At 45.4% G+C, this 24,024-nt stretch overlaps 1 protein-coding gene and 1 long non-coding RNA gene across 6 annotated transcripts in view; one reads left to right on the forward strand and one right to left on the reverse strand.

Annotated features, from left to right (window-relative positions):
• TSPAN7 (tetraspanin 7) overlaps positions 1–3,572 on the reverse strand; it is a 91,716-nt gene extending 88,144 nt beyond the window's left edge. The window contains exon 1 of the mRNA XM_071430312.1: positions 3,298–3,572. Within this exon, the coding sequence (XP_071286413.1) occupies positions 3,298–3,378 (81 nt within the window). The 5' untranslated portion in view covers positions 3,379–3,572. The remainder of the gene's footprint in view (positions 1–3,297) is intronic.
• Positions 1,369–22,434, forward strand: LOC139591584 (uncharacterized). 5 transcript variants are annotated; one of them, XR_011679685.1, is made up of 4 exons: positions 1,369–1,976; positions 6,181–6,389; positions 7,975–8,037; positions 10,992–22,434. It is a non-coding gene; the product is annotated as an uncharacterized lncRNA (long non-coding RNA). The 5 variants fall into 5 exon arrangements; XR_011679684.1 differs by lacking the exon at positions 1,369–1,976 and adding an exon at positions 2,457–2,804; XR_011679686.1 differs by lacking the exon at positions 1,369–1,976 and adding an exon at positions 2,457–2,804 and having other exon boundaries at positions 6,186–6,389.
• The last annotated feature ends 1,590 nt before the right edge of the window (positions 22,435–24,024 follow it).

Genomic DNA, 24,024 nt, shown 5'->3' on the forward strand with positions numbered 1-24,024 from the left:
CCAGATGCAGTCAGTATAGAATTCTGATTAGGAAAAAAATGGCTGTTGAATTTTTATTACTACATCCCTTAAGGACCAATAGCGGTAACCTTAGGCATTTAATGTGTTCTATGAATAACAATACATATGAGCACACAAAAAGCCTGTTATCTCTGTTTATGGAATTTTTTTTTACCATGTTGATACATTTACAGAAAGAAGTTGGGAAGTATGGTGAGGGGGAGGAGAAGAAGCCATCAAAATAACAAGTTACATTAAACAAAACCTATTTGGAAAGGAACAAGCTACGCAGCATGAAATTTGAATGAACTGTGTCTCCCCATTACGGTCCTACAGCTCCCATGAAATCTGTGCAGCCTCATTTAATGCTCCTACTAAAAGCCTTCACCTATACACATCTGTCCCACAAATACAAATGCAATTCATATTTAAGCCTGACAAAAAAATCACTTGTTGGGGGAACATGCTGCGTACACAGACTTTCTTATTTTATAAACAATGTGAAACACACAGGAGTCCTTCATGACGGTTCAGAACAGCTCACTGGATGCAAAGAAGCACCTTCTCCCCACTGCCTCACATCTGTAACCACCTGACCCACCAGGCAAAGGGTTGCCACCACACACCACCATGCCACAGGACGAGTTTCTGCCCTGTGCTGTATCACAGCTCCATTCCCACAGCTAGAAAAAAACCCCATACAAACTGCAGCTAAGCAACACAGAGCTTTCTCCTTCAGAAATCAGCTTACAACCTCTCCAAAAAATGTGGGAAAGCCGTCAGAATAAAAATTTACAAACCAGCCATTTGTGGTGCTGGCATGGTTTCCTTCTGGTATTTAGCTCAGTCCAAGAAAAAAAAAATTAAAATAGTTCCTCCAATAGAATCCTTCCCATATTTTCAGCTCTGAGAATTCACAAGGACTCAAGTTGAGTTACACTGACTCTGGAGCCAGCAGATTCTAAGAGTACAAAAATCACCCCAGAAAATAATGGAGTGGGGTTGAGGGAAGTCCATACATCCCTCAGCTCTCAAACTTGCCTGAAAAAAACAAAATGAGCAGATAGCCAGAGTATGCCATGTTTTTGCTCTCCTCATGGCATCCTGCTCCAATTTATTCTAAATGGATTCAGAGCCCAGAAAGAGGACAAAAATGGATTCAGAGCCCAGAAAGAGGACAAAAATATGAATTAGATTTTAGCACAGAAAAACTGATAAAGACTTAGAATCTGCTGTCAAATGCTCTGGACCTTTACCAAACCCTTTGCTGTCTTCTCCCACTGACACCTGCCTATGTCCCTTGGCCGGTGCCTTGAGAAACCAGATGCAACAGCAAGCATGATTCTTCATTCTCCTTTGATCATGGCTGCAGGATTCTGTCCCCAACCATTGATTTCCTCCTCGTTTTCCAGGCTCAGGGAAGAGGACAAACAGAGACTCTGGTAGCCATCAAATGTTAAGTAACTGGAAGAGTGGGCCATGCCCTTGGAGAAGATCCGGAGACACAGGAGCCTGACCCACAGCTCAGAGGGAAAGAATTCACAGCAGAGCATCCCAGCAGCACAGCTGTGTTGCTGGAGCCCGTTTCCTGGGTTCTGACAGAGCCCACCCTGAGCTCAGCTGTGCCATTTACCCCACGAGGTCCCAGCTGTCAACCTGGCCTGGCATCCTGACAGCCTCCAGCACAAATGCCCTCGGCCAGCTGCTTGGCTCAGGGTACAATTCTCTCTTTTTAAATGAGATTAGCGTTGGTGAAATGTGCTAGCTCAATGGGCATGCTGATCTAAGCCCTCTGTTTATTTGGGCTGCAGCAGATACAACGATCACTTTAAAAAAAAAAAAAAAAGACGCAATTTTAAAAGATGCCATGAATTCGCCTGAGCTCCTGCAGTTGCTCACTCATCACAGAATAAAGAGGGGTTTTTTACAGATCTGCTGAGAACTGAGGACTGGAAAGGATGAATCTTAAAACTGTGGTAAGTATATAAACTTAGCCACCTTGAGACTAATGTGAAGAATCTACTTGCCAACAAAAGCCCCAACAGATAATTCTGGCTTCCTATCCATTTCAGTCATCAGACACCTCTGCTGCCACCAAGATTATTAATAAAAGGAAGAGGGGGGGATATGTTAAATATCGGGGGGGAGGGTACGAGGTATGAGGGAACCAATAACACCGAGGTACTGCCATGAGTATGGAAAAACAAAAATGTGTTTTGGTTATGCTTTAAAAAAAAAAAAAAGAAAAGCCTATGAAGTTAAAGTTGAAACAGCTGAAGTCCTATGTTCACTCTAACGATGTCAAACGCTATTGCCATGAATAAGCAATTCTTTGTTTAGAATGCCTTTTGAAGCAGAAAGATGAAGATTTGAGCCAGTGTGTTTCACAGACACTTTCCACAGCGCAGAGCTACCGAACCGAGAGAGCACAACCAGCTCCCCCGGCTGGGAAGTGACAAACGCGCCTCGGTGCGCTGTGCCGATGGTGTGCGGAGCAGGTCCCTAACTGCACACAGCGGGGCCATTAGCGTGTCTTGTCACCGTGTGCCACTGAAAGGTCCTTAACCTGCCGATCGCCGCCGCGATACGCGGCTCCTGCCGGGGATCTGCTGACTAACAGGCCGGGGCGCTGCGAAAACCTCCAGCCCCCGGAGGGGGCCTGAAAAACACGGCCGGGCCGTGTCAGGCAATCGCGGCAACTCAATTAATGCATCTGGGTCAGGAAAATGGTTTGCGGGAGCCTGAGCCCGGTTACGAAACGCGGGTACAGCGGCCGGGGCTCGGGCAGCCCCCGCTGCGCGCAGGTACCGGGGGGGCTCGGGCGGCATCGCCCGGAGGGACGGGGATGCGGTGGGGACACGGTCCTGGAGGGTGGGGACACGGTCCGGCGGTGGGGACACGGTCCTGGAGGGTGGGGACACGGTCCTGGCGGCCAGGGGGGCGGCAGGGAAGGCGCAGGCTATGGAGGCTTTCAGGGAGACCCCTGCAACTTTCCCCCGCGGGGGCTCGGGGGGATGTGCTCGCCGCGAGAGGAGGCAAAAGCCATCATTTTTTATACATGGAAATGTGTGTGTATATATATATATATGTGTGAGCTCATATATATGTGTGTGTGTGTGTGCATGCAGATCTGTATCCGGCGGACATGCCCCGTTCCCGCTCGCCCGGCGGTGCCACCCCGCGCTGCGGAGCCCCCGGTGCCCCCCGCCCCGGGCAGGTGGGGCCGGGGGGTGCCGGGCCGTGCCCTGCGGTGCCCTGCGGTGCCCGTGTGCCCGCGCCGCGCCGAGCCGCACTCACCCAGAACACGAAGGAGTAGATGATGAGGAGGGTTTTCAGACACGTTATCACGGGTTTGGTCTCCATTCTCCTCGATGCCATAATACTGAGATCCCGGCTGCAGGCTGGGCGCGGGAGGAGGCGGAGGAGGAGGGAGGGAAGGGGGAGGGAGAAGGGAGCGGGGGGGCGGAGGGAGGTGAGCTCAGAGCCCGGCTGCCGCGGCCGGGCTCACCGCGCCTCCTGCTGCCGCCCGGGGACCCCCGCTCCGGGCACCGCGCACGGGCTCCAGCAGCGCCTGCCGGGGGCGGCCGCGGGGGTGACATTCATCTCAGGGACGGGGCGAGTTGAGGTTTTGAAAGATGAGCTGAAGGACACCCCCCGGCCGCCCCGTTTTGTCAGGAAGATGCTCGGAGGCGTCGCTTGGGCTGCTCAGGGGTTTGGGGATGGAGGCGCTGCACGGTCGGAGCTGCGGAGGGAATTGCCCGTACGGGAGAAAACATCCTTCAGTGTCACGATTAAAATGTGTGTTCCTGCAAGCTTCAAAGGTCTGGGGACCACAGCAAGGGCAAGTAGGGCAGGTTTGACGGTGCTCTGGTCACAGCCACGCAGTCTGGCTGAGCAAGAGCTCTGCACCGAAGCTATTTGGGGGCCAGGGCTCCTCCAGCTCTCGGCCTATGCCGTGCCTCTTCTGCAGCTCTATGCAGGTGCTTGTGTGGAACTGTAAGAGCTGTGACCTATGGACGGTGCCTTACAAGAGCCTGGCCCCTGGCCTCGGCTTTATGCCTCGAATCTGAACTGTATGCTAAAACTACTCTGGACATTGAACCCCAGCTATACTGATCAGAAACCTCACATTTCTATGTCTTTGAGACCCTCAGCTTCGGCTGGAGCAGCGCTGAGTGACAGCGCAGCCCGGAGAGGGCACACAGCTCCCGAGAGAGCCCGACCCTCCTCCTTGTCACCGCAGCCACCCCTGGGGAATCCAGCGAGGAGGGATGGACCGCAGGGAAATAACCGGGCTAGTCTGGGCATGGAAAAGGAGCTGATCCTGCAGAGCCCTGGCACCAAAGCAGTGGTGTGGGAATAAAAAAGGTTTGTGGGCTGGCTGCCTCCAGGAGAAGCATGGCCAGAATGAGGGCACACATGTCCTGGCTGCTGTGCCAGGACCGTGGGCAGGCACAGAGGGGATGCTTTCAGGGCTTTTTCTGTAGTTCACATTTTGGAGGAGGTTATGTGTGCATGGGAGTGGATGCTGGAGCACTGTGTGTCCCTCCTGAGTGGTGTGGCTGCACACAAAGCAGGGATCTGAATTATGCCTTTAACTGCATTAAAACCAAAACAAGGTCAACACTAAACAGCGAATCTCCTCAAGCTGCAAAAGTAATGTAGTTTGTGCAGCTGAGACATATCAAAGTGATTAAACAGCCCTTGCCATTCAAGAGACAGTGTTTGAAAAACAGAGTGAGAAAAAAATGGTTCCTGAGCAAGTGCTTTTGTAATATGCAGAAGTTTTGCCATGAAGACTGATGCAGGATTTTGCTGGGTTTAACTTATGACTTTTAGAGCTGTAAGCCCACTGTTTCCCAAAACAATGAAGGCATCTAAAAGATGATTGGAGAGGGAGTATTCTGCAGGAGGTACTGGGGGTTTTTTTAAGCAATCACCACTTTTGTGGAAAATTCAGATGACAGGTGCATAAATCTTTATTGGCTTGGCCATTAAAATGTAAATAAGTGCACTAACTGCAAAAAATTGTATTGACACTAACAACAGTTATAAATATTCACTGTACAAAAATTACACTAAGATTTTTGACAGAAAATAGCTCCAAGCTGGAGAATTCTCTTCCTTCCTCTCACACATGGGCTGTAGAAAGATAAATGCTGCTGTCACAGCCCAGGGGACAGAAGCCATTTATTTCAGTAGCTATGGTTATACTTCCCCTCCCCTTCAGGTGTTTTTAAGAAAGCATGAAACAAACTATAATATCAATCAGAATGGATATTTTGGTAGATGCTGATTTTGACAAAGACTCCCATTTTCTGCCAACAGCATGTGATTTTAGGTCACTCTGTCCCATAGTGCCTAATTTGGGATACATCCCCCGAGTCTTCTCAGAAGGATGTGCTGGGGATCTAAACTGAACGAGTGCCTACAAAGCCTCCCTTGACAGTGCTGGTAAAGCTCAGAGGATTTTGCACCAGGGAACCAGAGAGAAAACAGAGGTGCAAGAAGAAAAGCCCACACCAGGAAATACAGCTCCTTTTTTCACAAATGTCAGGCCCTGGAGGGGATGATGTCCTGAGGACTGAGAAACAGAGGCTTCATGATATCTCCACCTGAGCCTACAGTCTTCTCACCAGGCTGTCTGTGGAGGAACTGAGTTGCTTCTTGGCATGCAGTCAAGGAGGATATACTTTATTGGATGTAGATGCAAATTTTGGATTAAAACTGAGAATGTCTGAACAGAGCTGAACAAAAATCTGCCTGATTACAGCAAATACCATTAAAATATGACAAGAGCACCGAGCCATCAAACATTTTAGGCTTAAATGGAATTACTGAACAATTGCTAGCCTTTATGTGTGGCTTGGAAACACATCTACCTTTTAAAAATATTTTTATCGTAGTTTTGCAGATTTGGGAGGGCAGATTCTCAAGTATTACTTGAACAAAATCAAAGCAAGCCTTTCTAAAGCAAAATACATTTTCAGTTGTGTAATCCACGTTTGCAAAGTTGGGAACATAATTGCTCTTCACATCTCCCCACAGAGAGAACATTTTTGTAGTTATTCAAAACAGGACATTTTTGCCTAACTGTGTCATTTGAAAAATATTTCTTTAAAACACTGGCAGTTTGCAGGGATTCTTCTTTAATCTGTAAATTCCTATTTCTTCATAAAGCACAGGGAATATCCTGTCTTACTAAGTCTGTTTGCAAAGCATCAGTCTAGAAGGAGGTCCTGCATCCTGTGGCAGAGCATTGAAAGTGAAAATGAGGACTTCCATCCTTACCTGGAGCTGATCTTGGCTATTTGATGGGGAAATAACTTCTTTCTGGGAGTAGTAGAGGAAAAATGTAAAGGTCTCACACCCTTCTGCAATTACAGCAGGTGAGAAATGTGGTGCTTTGTTCTCTTCATGCCCATTCTGGCCTTTCACAGATTTGCTGTGGTGCTGTCGAAAGTAAAGGCAGCAACCTCTGCTATCATTTATTGGGCATTCAGGCTTATAATCCACACTCACTTCATCCTCCCTGGAGAGCAGAGGTTTGAGGGTTTTTTGTCCTTTTCCCTTTCCCCCTATCTCCATGTGACCTGTCAGTGGCTGTCCTCCATTGGAGGGTAACCACATCACTCCATCATCACTCCATTGCAGAGTAACCACAAATTTTGTGGCAAAATGCAGGAAGCAGGAGGAAAAACAAGTGTCTGATACTTTTGCTGCACTGAGGGGTCACAGGTCAGTTCAGGTAACTCTGTACAGGTCCCACTGCCACCTCTGCATCATGCATCCTTCAGCTCTAAAAAAGCAGAGCTCTCACTCACACAGCAGCCAGTTTGTCTCATGGCTGGTGGCACATTTGTCACATGGCTGGTGGCTGCATGCTTTTGACAGATGCATCAGTGGGACCAAGCTGCCAGGCCCAGGCCCCAAAGTGTGTTTTCTAAAGATGCCTCAGGCTTTATAGGTCCCCAAGGAAGAGATGTGGGGTTTCAAAACCAGTGCCAGAGAATGAATTGCCAGAAAAGAGCCTGTAAGGAGATTAATGTAGTGTTGACAAAGTCAGCCAAGGTATTTCCACTTACCACAACTTGGAAAGAAAGGCCCAGTCTCCTGCAGCACAGGCATAAGGGAGCACACACAGACATCAGGTTCAGAGTTTGGCAACACATATGAGTTAGGATGAAATTCAGATTCAGCACTGATTCAACATAAAGGGCTCATGGGATGGCTCTGAAATATTGAGATCGTGGTGCTGACACTGATGGGCAGCAGTACCTGTTTGCAGAGGAAGTAGCAATGTTAGGAAACTTTCTTAAACCTTTTAAGAAGGTCTTTAGGATGCTTTGTAGGAAGCATCTCATGCCTTATGAACCATACTCAGTTCATGCTCTAATGTTAGGCCAAAAAGAGATGTCCCATTTCCCTTCAGAGCAGGCATGTAATATCTGGTTTTTATCAGTAACTTTGATACAAATAAGCTTTTCATAACTCTTCATATTTCTCAGAAAATGCCTTGATTGAAAAGGGAGGTTTACAGCTGTTTTGTAGGCAGGTATTTCTCATGGCTTGTGATGACTTTCCTGATTACTCCAAAGCTTTGTGAAGGGTCCTCTTGAAGGGAATGGAACAGAAATACATTTGTGACTAAGCATAACTACCACAACAGGATAAAATAAGATCACCAGCCTTTAGAGAGGGTGGGTGGAGGACTTGGAAAAGATAAGAGGTCAGAGAGCAGAAAAATACACAAAGGGCATATAAACACACAAAGAACAGGTCTATGTTATTTCAGGAGAAGCATTATTACATCTCCAGATGATGGGAGTTTTGACACACAGCAAGAAGAATGGAGCATGCAATTTTATTATCTTCATCTATAGCAATAAAGTGACAATTAACCCTGCACATTTGCCAAGTCACTCAAATTACTTTGTCACACTGTATTTTATCTGGTTTTTCTTTACTTTGTAGTTATGAGTAACAGCACCAGATTCTCTCTTGTGTATCCCTGGAATACCTGGACATTTTCTTAAGGTCAGTAGATAATTTACAATAATCTTGGGAGGAATTAGATAATTTCTTCTTCTAGAAGGATCAATGTGAGGAGCCAAGAAATACCTATGAGGTCCCCCTCCTCCATGGTTTTCTGTTATTTGCTTCTGTCAAGGAGTGTGGTTGGGCTGCACTGGCTTAAACTGTGAACACCAAAGCATTCAGTACTGTTTTTATTTGCCTCCTTCTCCTTTCTTGACTGTGCCATGATTTGTTTCCACTAGATTTCTCTTTTGTCTGCCCTGAGGCAAAAGCAGGCAGAGCTCGGCCTCTTCTCGGTGCTGGCAGAAGTTACCCATTGTCATGGCTGGCCTGTGAGAGTTTGCATAAGAAACAGGGGCAGGAGAGCAAATCCCAGCTTTTCTGTCTGCAGCAATCCCCCAGTGGGACAGACACAGGCCCCTGGCTTATGTGGGAATGTCTGGCTGAGTACTGTGTGGTGTTTTCTGGGCTGGGTGAGACTCTGGTCAGCCTGGCACCTGCAAGGACCTGCCAGGCCCTGGACCTTGGCTCTGACAGCAGCCACAGGTGACACATGGACCTCTTGCCTGGGGTGCTCTTACCCTTGTCACCCCAGCTGCAGGCTCTGGATTGTTTTGTGTCAGCCATAAGAGTGTTCAAATCCTTTCAGCAGAGACCACTCCAGCTTGCAAACAGGTTTGGGAAAACTTCATGTTGTTGTTCTATTTCTCTAGAGTTCTATAATGATATTCTCAGACTTATAAAGTCCATACCTCTTTGGCACATTCTCATGGCTGCAGCTCTGCACTGACTCCTTCTGCTGCATGCCATTCTCTCTCAGACCAGGGCTCCTCCAAGGCTCTCCCTGACTGGCTAACCCACCCCCTTTTATCCCAGTCATCTTCATTGGTCACAGCTGCAGCCCAATTAAGGACATCACAGCTGCAGCCCATCAGGGGCAACCGGGACCTCCGGGGCAAAGCCTCTATACAGATATTCAAATACATTTCCTCTACTATAACTTCATTTTCCCCTGAGGCTTGCTTTTCCTTGTATGCATCTCAGGCCGAGTTCCAGAGGAAAGGAAACCATAACCTAAGTCTTGGAAAGGGAATGCTGGATGTCCTCAGTTTATGGACAGTGGGATGGGGAAAGCTCAGGAGGGACAGCTGATGGAGCATGGGCAACATAGGTGCTGCTGAGGGAGGTCAAGGTGTGGAGTGTGATAGTCCAATGTGAAAAGCACCACAGAGGCTATGGGAACACCAAGAGCTCTTTAGTAAATAGCCATGCTCAAGGTAAAATAAGTATATAATCATACCATGTACATATGATAATCATATCAGATACATAATGAAAGGAATTTGAGGTGCACTGCATGGATTTTGATCCAATGTGTTTTCTCTCTATATGATGTCTAATTTTCCTTCTCCTCCTCTAAACAATGGCTCCTCTTCTTATCTTCAAAAAATGAGATGATTGATTTTTAAAGCTGCCAAGTATCTAACAACAATTTGCTAGTGATGAAAAGAGAAAATGACAACAAAATTGTCGCATGTTTTAGTGAATAGAATTATGCTGTATCAAGCAATACCATTTAAAAAACAATTCATTACAGGTAAAGTGTGGGACAACAAATCTTAAAACAACCAAAGAAACAGGACTGATACTTAGAGCACATCCTGTGCCCACATCAGTGCCAGTGCAGGCAAAGTTCTTGTTTTTCAGGGACAGCCTGTTGCATGTAGCATTCAGGTATCTCTTACATGAGCACACAAAAGCTCTGGCCCCAGCTCAGAGGCCCAGCTGCCCATTGTGGAGCAGATTCCTTCCCTGTGATGCTGGGGAATGGAGCAGAACTGCTCACTCAGACCCTGCTTGTTTCTTGGCTCAGCTGGGAGGTGGATGAGAGCAGCTTTGCTTCCCTTGTGCAGGATTTTCTTGCTTTGTGCCCACATCCCTTCCTTCTGGAGGAGCAATCTGTTCCCTGGAGACACCCACTGCTTGTCCCTGTCAGCTCCCTCATGAGCAGCCTCCTTTCCTCCACAGCCATCCAGCAATTCCCTGAGCCATTGGGTGAGGAGCTCTGCTCCTCTAAGGCACAGTTGTGCCTCAATTTGTGCCAGTCTGCCAAGCACAGCCTGTCTGACCCTGACCCTGAGCACACCCTCCTGCTCCTCCTGGGCTCTGGACTGCTTGGGGCCAGCTGAGGCGAGGGGTGCAGGTGTCCCATCCTGAATCAAACCTTTGGGAAAGCTCTGTGAGAAGGAAGCCTTGGTGGAGATGGAAGGGCTGCCCTTCTCTCTGGAGGAGCTTTTAGGCTGGGCACTCTCCTGATCATGCTGCAGCCACATTGCAGCCATGCCTGTGCTCCAGCTGGCCGCCCACCCACCCGAGATGGACTCAGGTCAAGGAATGCAAGAAGCACCCACAGCTCATTCACAAAGCCTCCCTGGCACTGGGAGCAGAGCAGTAGCTCGTTCACAAAGCCTCCCTGGCACTGGGAGCAAAGCACCCTGTGCTGGAGCAGCAGGAGTGAAAGGAGGAGCCCAGGGCAAAGGGAGGTGCACAGGGAAAGCACCAGGACATCTTGCTTCATGCTCCCCCCATCCTCCTTATGGGCACTGCTGGATAACTGAGGTACCTCCTCTCTCCTCTCCTCTCCCTCTCCCTCTCCCTCTCCTCATCCAGGCTCAGACTGGAGATACAGAGATTTTTAACTAACAGAGAATCAGCTAGGACTTTCCTTTTTAAGGATGCACAGTGGAGGCTGATAAAATTTTTATTGATTTATTGCCTCTGAAATCTGGGATGTCCATGTTTGTCCTAAATTGTGTGTATTTGTTAAAATTTCTTCTTTTTCTTGACAGACCCCCAGAAATATACCTGTATTAGGAACTGAGATAAATAGTTTATTGACTAATTTGAAATATTTTTAATGATGTCACTTGTATTCAATACTCAATTTCATACAGCAAAAGAGAACATAAAACCAGGGCTGCATAAACCTCACCACAACCACAGCCTGTGGAAACAATCTCTGCAGAACCCCCTACATTGTACAGCTCTCCCTGGAGCTTCAGACCCAAGAACCCCAGAACATCCCATATGTCCTTGCTGGCATGCTGGCCTCATGGATGAGGGGCACAAAGCCTGCCCTCAGCCCCAGTGACACTTGTGTGGAATGTCCCCTGTGGGGAAGAAGAGCTCAGCAAGTCTCTTACTCATCACTTTGGTGCCTGAGAACCTGCAGGCTTTAGGAATGAAGTCTCTCTGACTGTCCTCTTTTTCCATTACAGTGTTCTCCTTCCACCTTGCACTTTGCAGTCCTCTCCAAGCCCAGGCCAGCCTGCAGACCTGCACAGGATCTTTTCTCCCTCAGACCCCCTTAGGGAGGTTGTCATGAGGCAGTTCCATGATGTCCATAAGAGGCTATAAGGACTGCACCAGTCACACAAACCCAAACTGTCACCAATTCCCTGACTTTGGAGACTCTGGCTGGGCCCTCCCAGGGGGCTCCCCTGTTGAGGGATACCCTCCTGGAGTGGTCTTGTGTCAGGAAAGAGAGACACACTGGATTTTTTTGGTCTTCAGGTTCTTGTTTATTGTTATCTTATCTGGAGTTTTGCATGCTGCCCACACCAAGCTCAGTGCACTGGAAAAGCACCACAAAAATGGCCAACAATCTCTTGTTCCATGGTCTTTTAAAGCTAAAATATCCAATGAAGAACTGACACCTGGATTATTTCCTTTTTAACCCAATAACTGATCTCAAAGAGCTGCAATGGGGACTTTTCTGCCCAATTACAAAATGCCACCCAAACCCATGGAGAAGAAGGAAGAAGAAGCATGAAGAACAAACCCAGGACGATTGTGATGGTGTTCACAGGGGTCTTAGGATGAGGGAAGAGATGAGGATCTGACTCCATGTTTCAGAAGGCTGATTTATTATTTTATGCTATATATTATATAAAAACTATACTAAAAGAATAGAAGAAAGGATTTCATCAGAAGGCTGGCTAAGAATAGAAAAAGAATGATAACAAAGGCTTGTGTCTGACTGAGACAGTCTGGACAGCTGGACTGTGATTGGCCATTAATTAGAAACAACCACATGAGACAATCACAGATGCACCTGTTGCATTCCACAGCAGCAGATAACCATTGTTTACATTTTGTTCCTGAGGCCTCTCGGCTTCTCAGGAGAAAAAATCCTAAGGAAAGGATTTTTCAGAAAATATCATGGTTACAGATGACGCCCTGTGCACTCCATCTTGCTTCCATCCACAACATACTAAAAACCCCAAAACCTCAATTTCTCACCAAGTGATACACCTACACTGCTCTCTATCATCTATTTCACACTTTTGTGGATTCCAGTCTATTCTGGAGTTTAGGAAACTTTCTCCATGAATGAGGGTCAAAGTCAGTGCTCCCCTGGGGGTCAGGGCACCCCAGAGCAGACACAGAAATATTCCCAGTGCCCTGGGTTTCCACACCAAGCTAGATTGTAAACTGCCTTTCACTGGGTTCTGGTGACTTCACAAAGCACAGCAAAGGCCTCTATGATCCTTATGAATTACTGACATTGTGTTATTTCTGTGCAGGAGCAGGACAATAAAGACACAGGATGGGTTCACCAAGGAAGGGGTTCCATAAGGAAAGACTTCCCCATTCCCATGCAGGAATAAAAGAACCAGGCACACTTTTCTGGGATGTGTTTTGATGCAGGATTTGGCATTTAGTGCCTGGATAACATTACTGACCTTCAGGGCTTTGCTGTAGTCAGTAAAGTAGTATCAAATAAAATAAAAACTTCTACATTTGCTTTCTCCTGAAGATATTTCTGTCAAATTGGGTCAACTTCTAAGTAAAGCAGGAGATCATTTTAGTCTGTCAGCATTGCAGAACTAGCCTGGTATTTGAAAATTTGAAAATTACTTGTGCTTGAAAATGATGTGGACTCTGGATTTGGCAGGCAGTACTGTTTAAGATCTAATGGTATATAGTTCAAAACCTGAACCTTTCTGGTTTGCTGAGTTTACCATTATTTTAGCAAATGTTTGTTTTGGTGGGGTCTTGGGGGTAATATGAGCAAATGAAAGCTCCATAATAAGCTTTTTTTTTTTCCCAATATTTTTCCAAATATTTTTTTCCAATACTGAAAATAAAAAATAAGCCAACATCTCCTTGGTGTTTTAAGTGGTAACATTTGCCATCTTTATAAAGATTCTATTATAGACATGGAAACAGATCATAAAACTGCTCTGCCCAGATCTGCAGGGGAATCAAACAGATGGCAGATCCCACTGCAGTTTGGATGAAGATTTCAGAGCTAGGTATGGAAGAGAATAGTCAAGGTCAGCAATGAGGTGAAAACCATGCCCAGATTTTTTTTTATCTATGTGGCATGTACATCCTTCTCATACATTTAGAGGAAATGCACCAAACCCAGAAATTTTTTCACAATGAGGAGTGAATGCCCTTAGTGTAAGACAATATTGCAACAGGGAAACCATGTGCTTGCTCAACGGTTATTTCTTAAATTAAAATTAAAATTAAAATTAAAACTATTTTTTCTAAATTTTTGTGTGTATATGCTAATATGTATTTTTTAATTCAGTTAAATCTGAAGGTGGTCATACAACAGGTTGTAAATTATATTATTTGTGAATTCTGGCAACCAAAATGATTCTCAAATAAGGGTTATTGCTATTCAATCAGTTCTGGGACCAACATGCATGTGGAACTCAGCAGATGATTTTTTTCCTCCATGCTTCTGTCTTTTATGCCCTCGCAAATGTCTGAATTGAGAAGTTATGGCTTTAAATGGAAAACTTCCTCCCTGATTTGTTGTGTTCTTTTAAAAACAAAAACCCCAAGCAATCTAGTTTGTGATATACATCAGGCTCAGCTACACAGATCTGTAGGCTGTATTTCTCTCTTGTTTATGTCATCAGTCTGGGTTTAGTTAATTTTCATTTCCAGATGTCTCTTGAGCATGTTGGGTTGTTTTTTTTTTTTCTTGTGGTTAACAGGATATAAATCACCTTGATAGGACAGAGCTGTTTGCTCTGTTTTACTTGTTTAATTTCTGGATACGTTTTACTGAGCCTGATCCCTCATCATCACAAAATAGATTTTACTGGCTTAGAACATAGATTTTACTGCAGTTATTTACTGGCATGAAATATGCACAACTCAGTGAAGAATCACACTTGCAGTCTGAGTGCTTGTTTTTTGTGTCATTAAAAGGGCACAAAGAGCTGCTCTGGCAAGGGCTGGGCTCAGCTCTCAGAGCACTGAGGAGCACAAGGTCTCCAGTCAGCCTGGCTGAGGGAACAAAGCTGTGGGAGGCTGACTGCTGCTTGCTAGGCTGGGATATCACCTCAGGTGGCAATGTTTAACACTGCCAGAATCAAGCTGGTGAATGGCTGTATCATTGAATTTGGATGCAGAGGGAGGGCCAGGTTGGGAACAGTCTAGCAATAGGCCATTCATGCAATCTAAGCAGGATAGGATCAGGGCATTTTGTAATCTACACTGATTAAAGCCCTGTTTTATTCCAAAACTACAGCCAGGGAGGCTGACTCCTACTTGCTAGGTTGGGATATCACCTAAGGTGGCTTCCTGTTTAGTATCTGCCTTCTGTGGGAGGCAAAGGTTTTGGTTTTATTCATTTCCAGTGGAAGAGGTGCTGTAGAACAGCAGCTTTAGACCTGCAGTGGGGTCTCTGCCAAGCAAATCACTCCTGCACTGCATCATCTGCTGAATCACTTCTTGTCCTGAGGTTCCCTCCAAGGGGGTAAAGGACACTGCCAGTGTCCAGGCAGCTCCTCCAGCTTTTTTCCTGCAGGAGTGTCTGAAGAGGGGTGTTTGGGGTGCAGTGGTGTCTCTTGTGCCTTGATGGACTTGAGCAGAGCCCCACAGCATTTCTGCAGTTTCAGGGGGATCAGGGGTGTGGGTATTGCTGGGTTATATAAGGCACTGCAGCAATCCATTACTTCCTAGTGCTTTCCCAAAGAGCTGCTTCAGGGACACTCACAGCTTGCACACAGGGCACCTTGTGCTTTCTGCTGGAGCTTTTGAGAGGTTAAAGAGGTGAGATCCAGCAATCTTAGAAAAAGCCTGAGAACTGATCCTCCAAGAAGAAAATCTGAGCGTCAGGGAGATCCCCAGGTCTGTCCTGTGCTGCCATTTCCCCATTGGTAGCACAGGGGTAACTAATGTTGAACTCCAGGCCATCAAAAACAATAGAAATGCTTCTAAAACTTTCCAGAGCTTAAAAACTACACACAGTCATTACTACTGCTTTTCTAACCACAAAAAAGGCCCTGATTTAGGGGCCTGCTCTTTGTAGTTACCATCTCCAGACAGGCCTTGGTGGGACAAATTAACTTACTGCAACATTTGCTTAATTTAGGGACCAGATGCAAGTGCTTTTAGGGCACCTTCCTCCTGCTGACCAGCTCCCTTGAACACAGGTGGAGAAAAGCAGTCCCAGAGCACGCACCAGCTGCTGTCACTGAGGTTCCATATTCATGGTTATTCAGACTTGCACTGACAAAGACACTATTTTTGGCTCTGTGCTAGTCAGCCGAGGTGCTGAGCTCCTGCTGATCAAGGATCACGAAGGAGATGATGCAGCAAATGAGATTTGTATGCTGGAAGTCACTCGTGCTTTGAGAGCCTGCCAAAAATAATGTTTCAGAGGGCATGTATAACACTGCCAGAATCAAGCTGATGAATGGCTGTATCATTGAATTTGGATGCACAACGAGGGTCAAGTTGGGAACAGTCCAGCAATAGGCCATTCATGCAATCTAAGCAGGATGGGATGAGGGCATTTTGTAATCTACACTGATTAAAGCCCTGTTTTATTCCAAAGTGGAGTAGAAAGAGGGCAGAGAGAAATTAAGTCTGGAAGGTAGATTACAAGGGAATTTTAAGGCTCTATGGTTCCAGGCTTATCTGATTTTTTGGGAGTTTCCTCTAGTGAGGCACAATAAAACAAGGAAATGCTGATAGGCTCTTCAGAAACCTGTACCCATCCAGGAGTGTATTCAGCAACACTGGTGTTCAGTCTTTTCTTCCAGTAGAATTGTTCATGGTTAATATTAATTCAAAACATGGGAATAAGAAGTCTGGAGATTAAATGCTGCATGCTATTTTGCCTGAAGATGTGAGGAGTTTGAATTTAAAAAATGAGGCTTAGCTCTGAAAGCGTACAGCCTCGCTTTTCATTTTTTATTGAGGAATTTTATCTCCCTGGGTAACATGCAGGTGCAGCAAGAAGTGCATCACCTTTTCCTATCTAGAGAAAGGTGGTGAAGAAAAGCACAGATCAGGCACAGAGAGTGTCAGGTCTTGACTGAGTACCTTCCCCTCTTAGCTTTTGCTTTTCAATTCTGTTTACATTTCTCCCTTTAACCAGTAGGTGCTTTCCCACTGATATTGCTTGGAAGAGTTTTTTTTTATGACAAGTCACTTTGAAGCCAGTTTTAACCACTTTCATAGTCAAGGACCTTGTGACCAAGAAGAATATCATGTTCAGGTCCACCATGACAACTGCTGAGAAAAAAACTGAGGGCTCACATCAGAGACAATGCTGCCTAAAATAACCACCGAGCACAGTTCTGCTAATTGCCATTATCTTATGAAAAGCGCAATATCATTTCTAGCACACTCAAACAACAGGACATGGAGGTGTGTTGGGAACGTCACAGACAATTCAATTTAAGTAACTGGAGGTGTGGTAATTGTTGCTATAACCTTCTGTGGTTTTTGTGACCTCAGTGGTATCTTATACCTGAGTCATGAGCTCCCAGGGTGACAACAAGCCACTTCCAATCCACAGAAAAGGGCCAAATCCATGGTGTGGAATTATATCCAGATGGGAACGTAACAGGCAGATGACTAAAAAAACCACTTAATGTAAATTAGTTGTTTATGCCCAGAAATCTCATGTGAGAGAGCTCTTGATGCACTTGGCTCAATGGAAGACAGATAACAATAAGAGAAAAAAAACCCTGTAATTAAATAGAGTTTACAGTTGAGGCTATCTATCCAAAATCATCTGCTTACTGTTGCCATAATACCTAGTGATGGACAAATCCACCCTATTGTACCTGGACATACTGGTTTAATAGATATTTGTCAGTTCTAAATCCATGCTTATGTTACTAAATGACTCATATGAGGCAAATTAAATCTCATGGCAGAATATTACATTAGAAACATTAGCTAAGCCTTATAGACCCGAATAATTGCAGAGCTATTCCAAGTCACAAGTGATGATTTATACCTATCTCTTTATTAATTTATTGCCTGCCCCTAAATTGAAGAGTTACTCTTCAGGAAAAACATCTCAGTTAAAATAAGAACTGAACTCCAGAAGACAGAGGATTTTGATTCAAGATAGCAAAGAGGGTAATAAGGATTGAAGAGTTGCAAGTGATGAATTACTTTGCAGTTTGAATTCAGCTCCAGCAGAAATCTTGCCAAGATACCCAATTCTCTTTCCACACTTATCTCTTGACAGCAGGGCTGGTCGCTGTCCATTTCATCCAGACAGGAGTCAGGCTTTGAACCATGTACTAAATAGTTATCAGTGTCTCCCTCTCTCAACCAAACAACTCCATCTCAGTGATCTTTAAGGTCAAAGCTGAAGTGGGGCAGTGCACATAAAGAATTTTACTCATCTGCACCCTCCCAGCTCCTGATCAGGCATCTCATCCTGTGCTCCTGGTCAAGGACTTCACCACTTCTCAAGGATTCCTCCTCTTCCTCACCACTGCCAGGCATCCATCACATGGGTCTGGACTGAGAGCATTGCCTGCTTTGTTCCCTGGTCTCTCTGTGCTTCCTCACACTCTCCCAAACACCCCCTACCCACACAGTGAAGGTTAAAGCATGTTGGTACCAATTCCTGTGTAGGGGGATACAGTATGGACAGATGAAGATGGTGTAGAATGTAATCTTATCCCCTAAAGAGTTGCAGCTGAGCCAATTACTAAAGATTAGGAGCAGGCCTGATCTTAACAGGCCACACCTGTAGCCAATCAGAAGAGTGTTATAAAAGAGTGGATTGCTGGGAACTGCAGTCAGTTGGCTGCTGCAAGGGTTAGGAACAGTCAGTGCTTAGAGGAGCTGCCTATGAGAAACATCAAGGAGGTACCAAACTCCGGTGATATAGAATCTTTGCACTATAATTATAAGAGAACTCTTGATATGTAAGAGAACAAATGGTGATGCTGATGTGATTTGGGAGAAAATAGACTTAAATTCTGAACTATATTGCCCCATGGATTTGGGATGACCTGTGGATTCAGGGCTAAACTCTATTGCCCTGTGGATTTGGGGAAACCAGATTTGAATACTGAACTAATGGCAAAATATATCAATTACAGCTATTAGTGTCTGTTAAATATGAGTACTTTGTAAACTGAGAAAAGCTATAAAACTGAACTAACATTTAGAAATATATATAGGTACTATAATATGCTGCTTGAACACTTGTATTACTCTTAGTTCTAAATGAAATGTATAAATGCATCACAATGTTTATTTGAATATGTCCTTCCAGAAATGCTGCAACTCTTTAATTAAAAGAAAAAGGGGGAATTTAGGGGGATACAGTAGATGGGTAGATGAAGATGGTATAGAATGTAATCTTATCCCCTAAAGAGTTGTAGCTGAACTAATTACTAAAGATTAGGAGCAGACCTGATGTTAACAGGCCACACCTGTAGCCAACAAGACCTGTATTATAAAAGAGTGAATTGCTGGGAACTGGAGTCAGTTGGCTGCTGCAAGGGCCAGGAAGAGGAGTGCTTAGTGCTTGGAGGAGATGCCTATGAGAAACATCAAGCAGGTACCAAACTCTGGTGATATGGAATCCTTGCACTATAATGATAAGAGAACTCTTGATATGTAAGACAACATTTCTGCAGTGTGGATTTGTGTGTGTACAAGCACTGATGAACAGCCTCTCTCCCCATTTCCCTGTGAACAGACAGTGGCCACTCAAATGTTTGCTTAAACACAAACGGATTTAAGCTTGGCTGAGCAGGATCTCTGTCTGCTTAGGCACAAATATTTGAGGGGATCTTTCTCCCTCATTTTCCCAGCTAATTTCCAGCTTTGTACTTAACTGATTGATGACTCACTGTCCGTGTCCATGACCAGGAAACACTGACAGTCTCTAGAGGGAAGTTTATTTCGTGCTCCCAGGCCACACTGAGGATGATGATGTTGCAAAGCCGGAGGGTGAAGATTGGCCTTACAGGAGAGAGGAAGAATAGGTGGCTATCTTTCATTAGACAAAGAAGACACATTTTTAAAGGTTAGATCTCTCATCAATTTCCTAGCTACAGTCCAACCAGTGCTTTGAAATGCATTGCTGCTCTAGCTGTAAATAACAAAACCTAAATTTAGGCCAGTTTATGAAGCAGCACTCAACACCATAGCTTTCATGGCATCTCCTCGTTTGAGACCTGTAAAAAGTAAATTAATTCCATGAGATGTTGCTTACAATAGGTGTCAGATTCCCTTAGAATTTGAGATTGGAAGTGAACACCTTGGCAATGGTGAAAAGTGTTTTGTGTTTGGAGAGCAGCAAGTTAAATGCCTAGCCTGCATCCATTTTTCCTGCTTCAGCTGAGCAGCAGTGCTAAAAACAGCCCAAAACACCAACAGCCTGCCTGCTTTTATGAATTCAGATTGCCCTAATTTATGAGGCTGTATATGCATACCCATATACCCATGAGCAGCTACTGTGGGTGAATGGGGAGCAGAACTCCACCCAGAAATACTGGAGGGTGATTGTGGGCTGGTACTGGCTTAGAGGGACGTTGGCACAAGTTGGTTAATGCAGCTGCAAAAAATGTGGCTCACACATCAGAAAATAGAGCTGTGATGCACTTGGAGGAGCCAGCTGTGCTTTATGAATAGGGGGATGGGTAGTGCTGCTGGACAGAGCAAAGCTGTAAATGTTGTATATGGATAATGTGGAAGAAGAGCTGCATGGATAGACTTGCCTTTGCCATGTTAGGAATGGTCTAACCTAACCAGATCAGTGGCCTTTTTTGTATAATTTATCAAACTGAATGATAGAGCAAACATAAATTGAAAGCAAGCACGCTACTTGGTTTATTTACAAAGCTAATAGAAATGCAAAAAATACGGTAATCAAATTATGTTCTCAAGTAAAAATGAATCAATAGATTAATAGCTTCAAAGTGCTTCCATACCAAATTAACACAATAAGCAATCAAATCAAATGATGAGGCTGTCACTTTCACTCTCAGTCCTTGTCACTAATGAAGTTATGCTAAGAGAATCAGAAGAAGAGTTGTTTTCAGACCACAAGTGTCTGGCATTCAACACAAAACACTCCTTTCACTTGTCTGGGGAGCAGCTCAGGTCACACCACCTGTTTGATCTGGACTTTGACCCACACCAGCAAGAATGAGAGAGGTGAGCAATATTCCTCTTTCAACACAAGAAGTGCTCAGCTATCCAGCAGTAAACAGTGATTCTTGCCATAACATTTTTTAAAGCCCTGTGGCTGTTTCAGGGAGATGGGTGTCATTACCAGTTCCCCTGTCCTTGCACACAGTTTGTGGGATAGTAGGCCCACCCTCTAGCACAGGTGGGATTGCTAAATCCTGCATGATGCAGCTTTAGAGCAGCTTTTGTCCTCAGCAGAACTTCCTGACTAACTCAGTGTCAGGCTGACATCATTTATTTTTATGAAGCTGTGAAGGTGTTTCTCCTTGAGCTGTACACAAACATTCATTTGTAACTGGGGGAGGAGGGTGGCAGGTGGAAGAGAGAAAATACATGGACTAAAGTCAACCTGGAAGTGGAGCAATACAGTGAGGAACCTGCAGCTGTGTCCAGGAGCTGAGCAAGGGCACTCTGGCCTGTGCTGGACCAGCCCCAGGAGCCAGGAAAGTGCCCACTGGCCCGGGCTGGATTGTGCTGAATCCCTGGAGAGGAACTGCTCAAATGCCACTTGATTCCTGCTGCTGACACACAAATTAACAGGAGGCAATATGGAAAAATAGAGAGAACTGGAGAGCATATTGCTCAACAATCCCCAGGTAAATGTGCACTGGAGAGGCTGTGTTTTCTGATGACCACAGTATTCCCTTCCTGAAACAAAAGTGAACCCCAGTGAGTGCTGGGGACAAGAAGGGCTGGATTTATCCTCCGTAGGGCAATGCTGAGAAAATGTTTCTGGATGTTTCTGTCACTAAAATATCTCACTAGGAGAGAACAAAGGCAGATACTAGTGAGTTTATCAAAAGAAAGAGCTTTCAACCCATCAGGGAGCAACAATGTGCTGTCCAAGGAATATGAAGATAAGCTACTCTAATTTCATGCTGTGTTATTTTATTCCATAAGACAAACTATTACTTGCTTTCATAAATTTATAACGATGACCATACAAATTATGGTTTGATGTCACAGTCAGTCTCTTGGCTTAGCTAGCAGGGGAGAGGAAAAGGTAATTGCAAAATGTACAATGACAATAAAACAGTAAAGCTAGGTGGTTATGTTAGCCATTATTTCTGATGTGTGAATGTTTCCACTACAGCTAATTTTCGAGAGGAAATTGGAAATTTCTTTTAAAGAAAAATCCTTCCTGGAATCCTAATAAGGGCCAGAGGAAATGGATGGGAAAGCCTCTCATGGCAAGTTGGGTGAGCAGCATGAAGGAGCAGTAGCAGGGCAGTCTGTTGGGATGTCCCTTGTTGCTTCCTGGCAGCTTCAAGGAGAGGATGTGAGCCAAGGATTGACTGTGACCAGAGCAGGGATCAGCCTGGTGGTCCTGGCTGGGGGAGCGGCTGGAGCGTTGCAGTCTTCAGAGAGAAGTGTTCCAGATTGCAAGGCAAGATGTTTTCAGTTTCCATCTGTATGGCAGGTGTCTTGTGTCAAGTGGGCAGTTTGCCTTATCTCTCTCTCTGAGTGACCACATTCACACCTCCCTCAGGAGGGGACATTGCTGATAACAGCTATTGAATGTCCCTGCATGGCTGATAAGAACTACAGCATCCCATTGGGAGATGTGAGCCCAGGGGGAGGAGCCAAGCATTGCTACCCAGATCTAATCCAGAGGTTTTGAGACACCAGCACGGCTTCTCCACGGGATTCCCCAGAGGAACAGCAGCTGCCTCTTCCCTGGATCTTCAGAGGAAGAACACATCCTTCTCTACAGGATCCCTGCTGCAGCAGAACCAGCGCTGACACTGCAGGAGGGCTGCAGCCACAATTCCAATGGTTCTGCTGCCAGCACCCCACAGGGTGCCAGGCTGGGTTCTGACTCTGGCAGTGTTGTTCTAGTGCACTGCATTGTTTATTTTACCTTTTATTTTCTTCCCTATTAAAGAATTGTTATTTCTTGCTCCCCTATTTTTTGCCTGAGAGCCCCTTAATTTAAAATTTATAGCAATTCAGAGGGGTGGGGAGGGTTTACATTCTCCATTTCAGGGGAGGCTCCTGCCTTCCTTAGCAGACTCCTGTCCTTCCAGACCAAGACAATACAGTAAACAAACAATGCAAGAAATCAGTTCAACAACTTCTCTGAGAAGATCAACACCAGCAACAAGAAGAAATTTCCAGCAGATAGTGAGAGGAAAGCCCCCACATCAAATCGGTGTGGGTGCTTAGCAGGAGTGCAGTGACCTGCTTCTTTTGGGTATTGTTCTAAAATATTGGGAAGTCACTGAGAACAACCTCTCTGGGACAATGGCATTGACTTTAGTAACTCTTTAAAGTGAAGATGAGCCAACAGAAGGTGGGCTGTGGTATAAAATAAAATGTTCTAGGGTGTTCTGACTATTGAAGTAGGTGCTTGTTTAACATGGCTGGGAATACTGTTATTAAAATAAATATTTGTTGCTAAGATACCCTGTTAGTTCAATAGCCTTGAAATCTAGTTTGTCATTAGACTGGAGGTGCAGATATTTTATAAATATGTCATTGCAGGGATTGCAGGCAGGCCTGGGAGGCAGGGAGGGAACTCCTCAAACACTAATAAGAAATAAAACAGCTGCTGGCAGCAGCTCTGACCTTCAGGGCAAAGCTATCCTTGGAAAGCAAGCAGCTTGCTGAGTGGGAGGAAGAGCAAGAAGGAAAACAGTGGTAAGGGAGAAAAGGAGCAGGATAGCCACAAGGGAAGGCAGCAAACTGCCTGATAAATGCCACCTCATTTGGGCTTTGTTCACATCAGCCTGTGAGGAGGAGCAGCAGAGGCAGGGCCTGGAAACAGAGGGGTGGAGGGGTGGTAGCCAGAATTCCTCACCCTTGCTGCAGGACATTGGGTCTGCCCTGGGCTGGTCCCATGAGCTGGGCTCCAGTCAGTGGCTGGAGCTCCACAGCTGTGCTCCTACACTGGGACTTCCAGAGAGGCCATTGTCCAAGCACAAACAAGCACCCAGACATCAGCACCCACATGTCAGGCTCTTCATCCAGAGCATGGCTGGGCACTGGCACAGGCTCCCCAGGGAAGTGGTCAAAGCTCCAAACTTGACAGAGCTGTCAGGCACATGGAAGAATTCTTGGAGCTGTTCTGTGTGGGGCCAGGAGCTGGATTTTGATGATCCTCGTGGGTCTCTTCCAACTCAGAATATTCTATGGCTCTGTGATCTAATTTAGGTCATCACCAGCCTGCTTCTCGGGCCTCTAGCCCATAGTATAGAAACATTTATTCCAGCCTTCCTAAAGAAAATTCTCTCTGCCTTTTAGAGAGGGCAGAAGGCATCCCTAGAAGCTTCTAGATATTAATTCAGCATCTTTGATTGAGCATCTCTCTCTCTCCATTGAAAATTTAAGAAATGAGTAGGAAATGCTGGATGACTCATTCCACCAGAGGTACTGCTTTTCTGAGGAGGATCAGCAGCTTTTTAAAGAAAAGGCAGTGGCATTAGCTCATCTTTTTCTTCATCTTCCATCTCACCATATAATAAGACTAGGGGGTGGAAAAATGTGCCTTGAATGAAA

Source organism: Agelaius tricolor, unplaced genomic scaffold (genome assembly GCF_023055355.1).
Source record: "Agelaius tricolor isolate 1412-34295 unplaced genomic scaffold, bAgeTri1.0.p SCAF_7, whole genome shotgun sequence".
NCBI lineage: Eukaryota > Metazoa > Chordata > Aves > Passeriformes > Icteridae > Agelaius > Agelaius tricolor.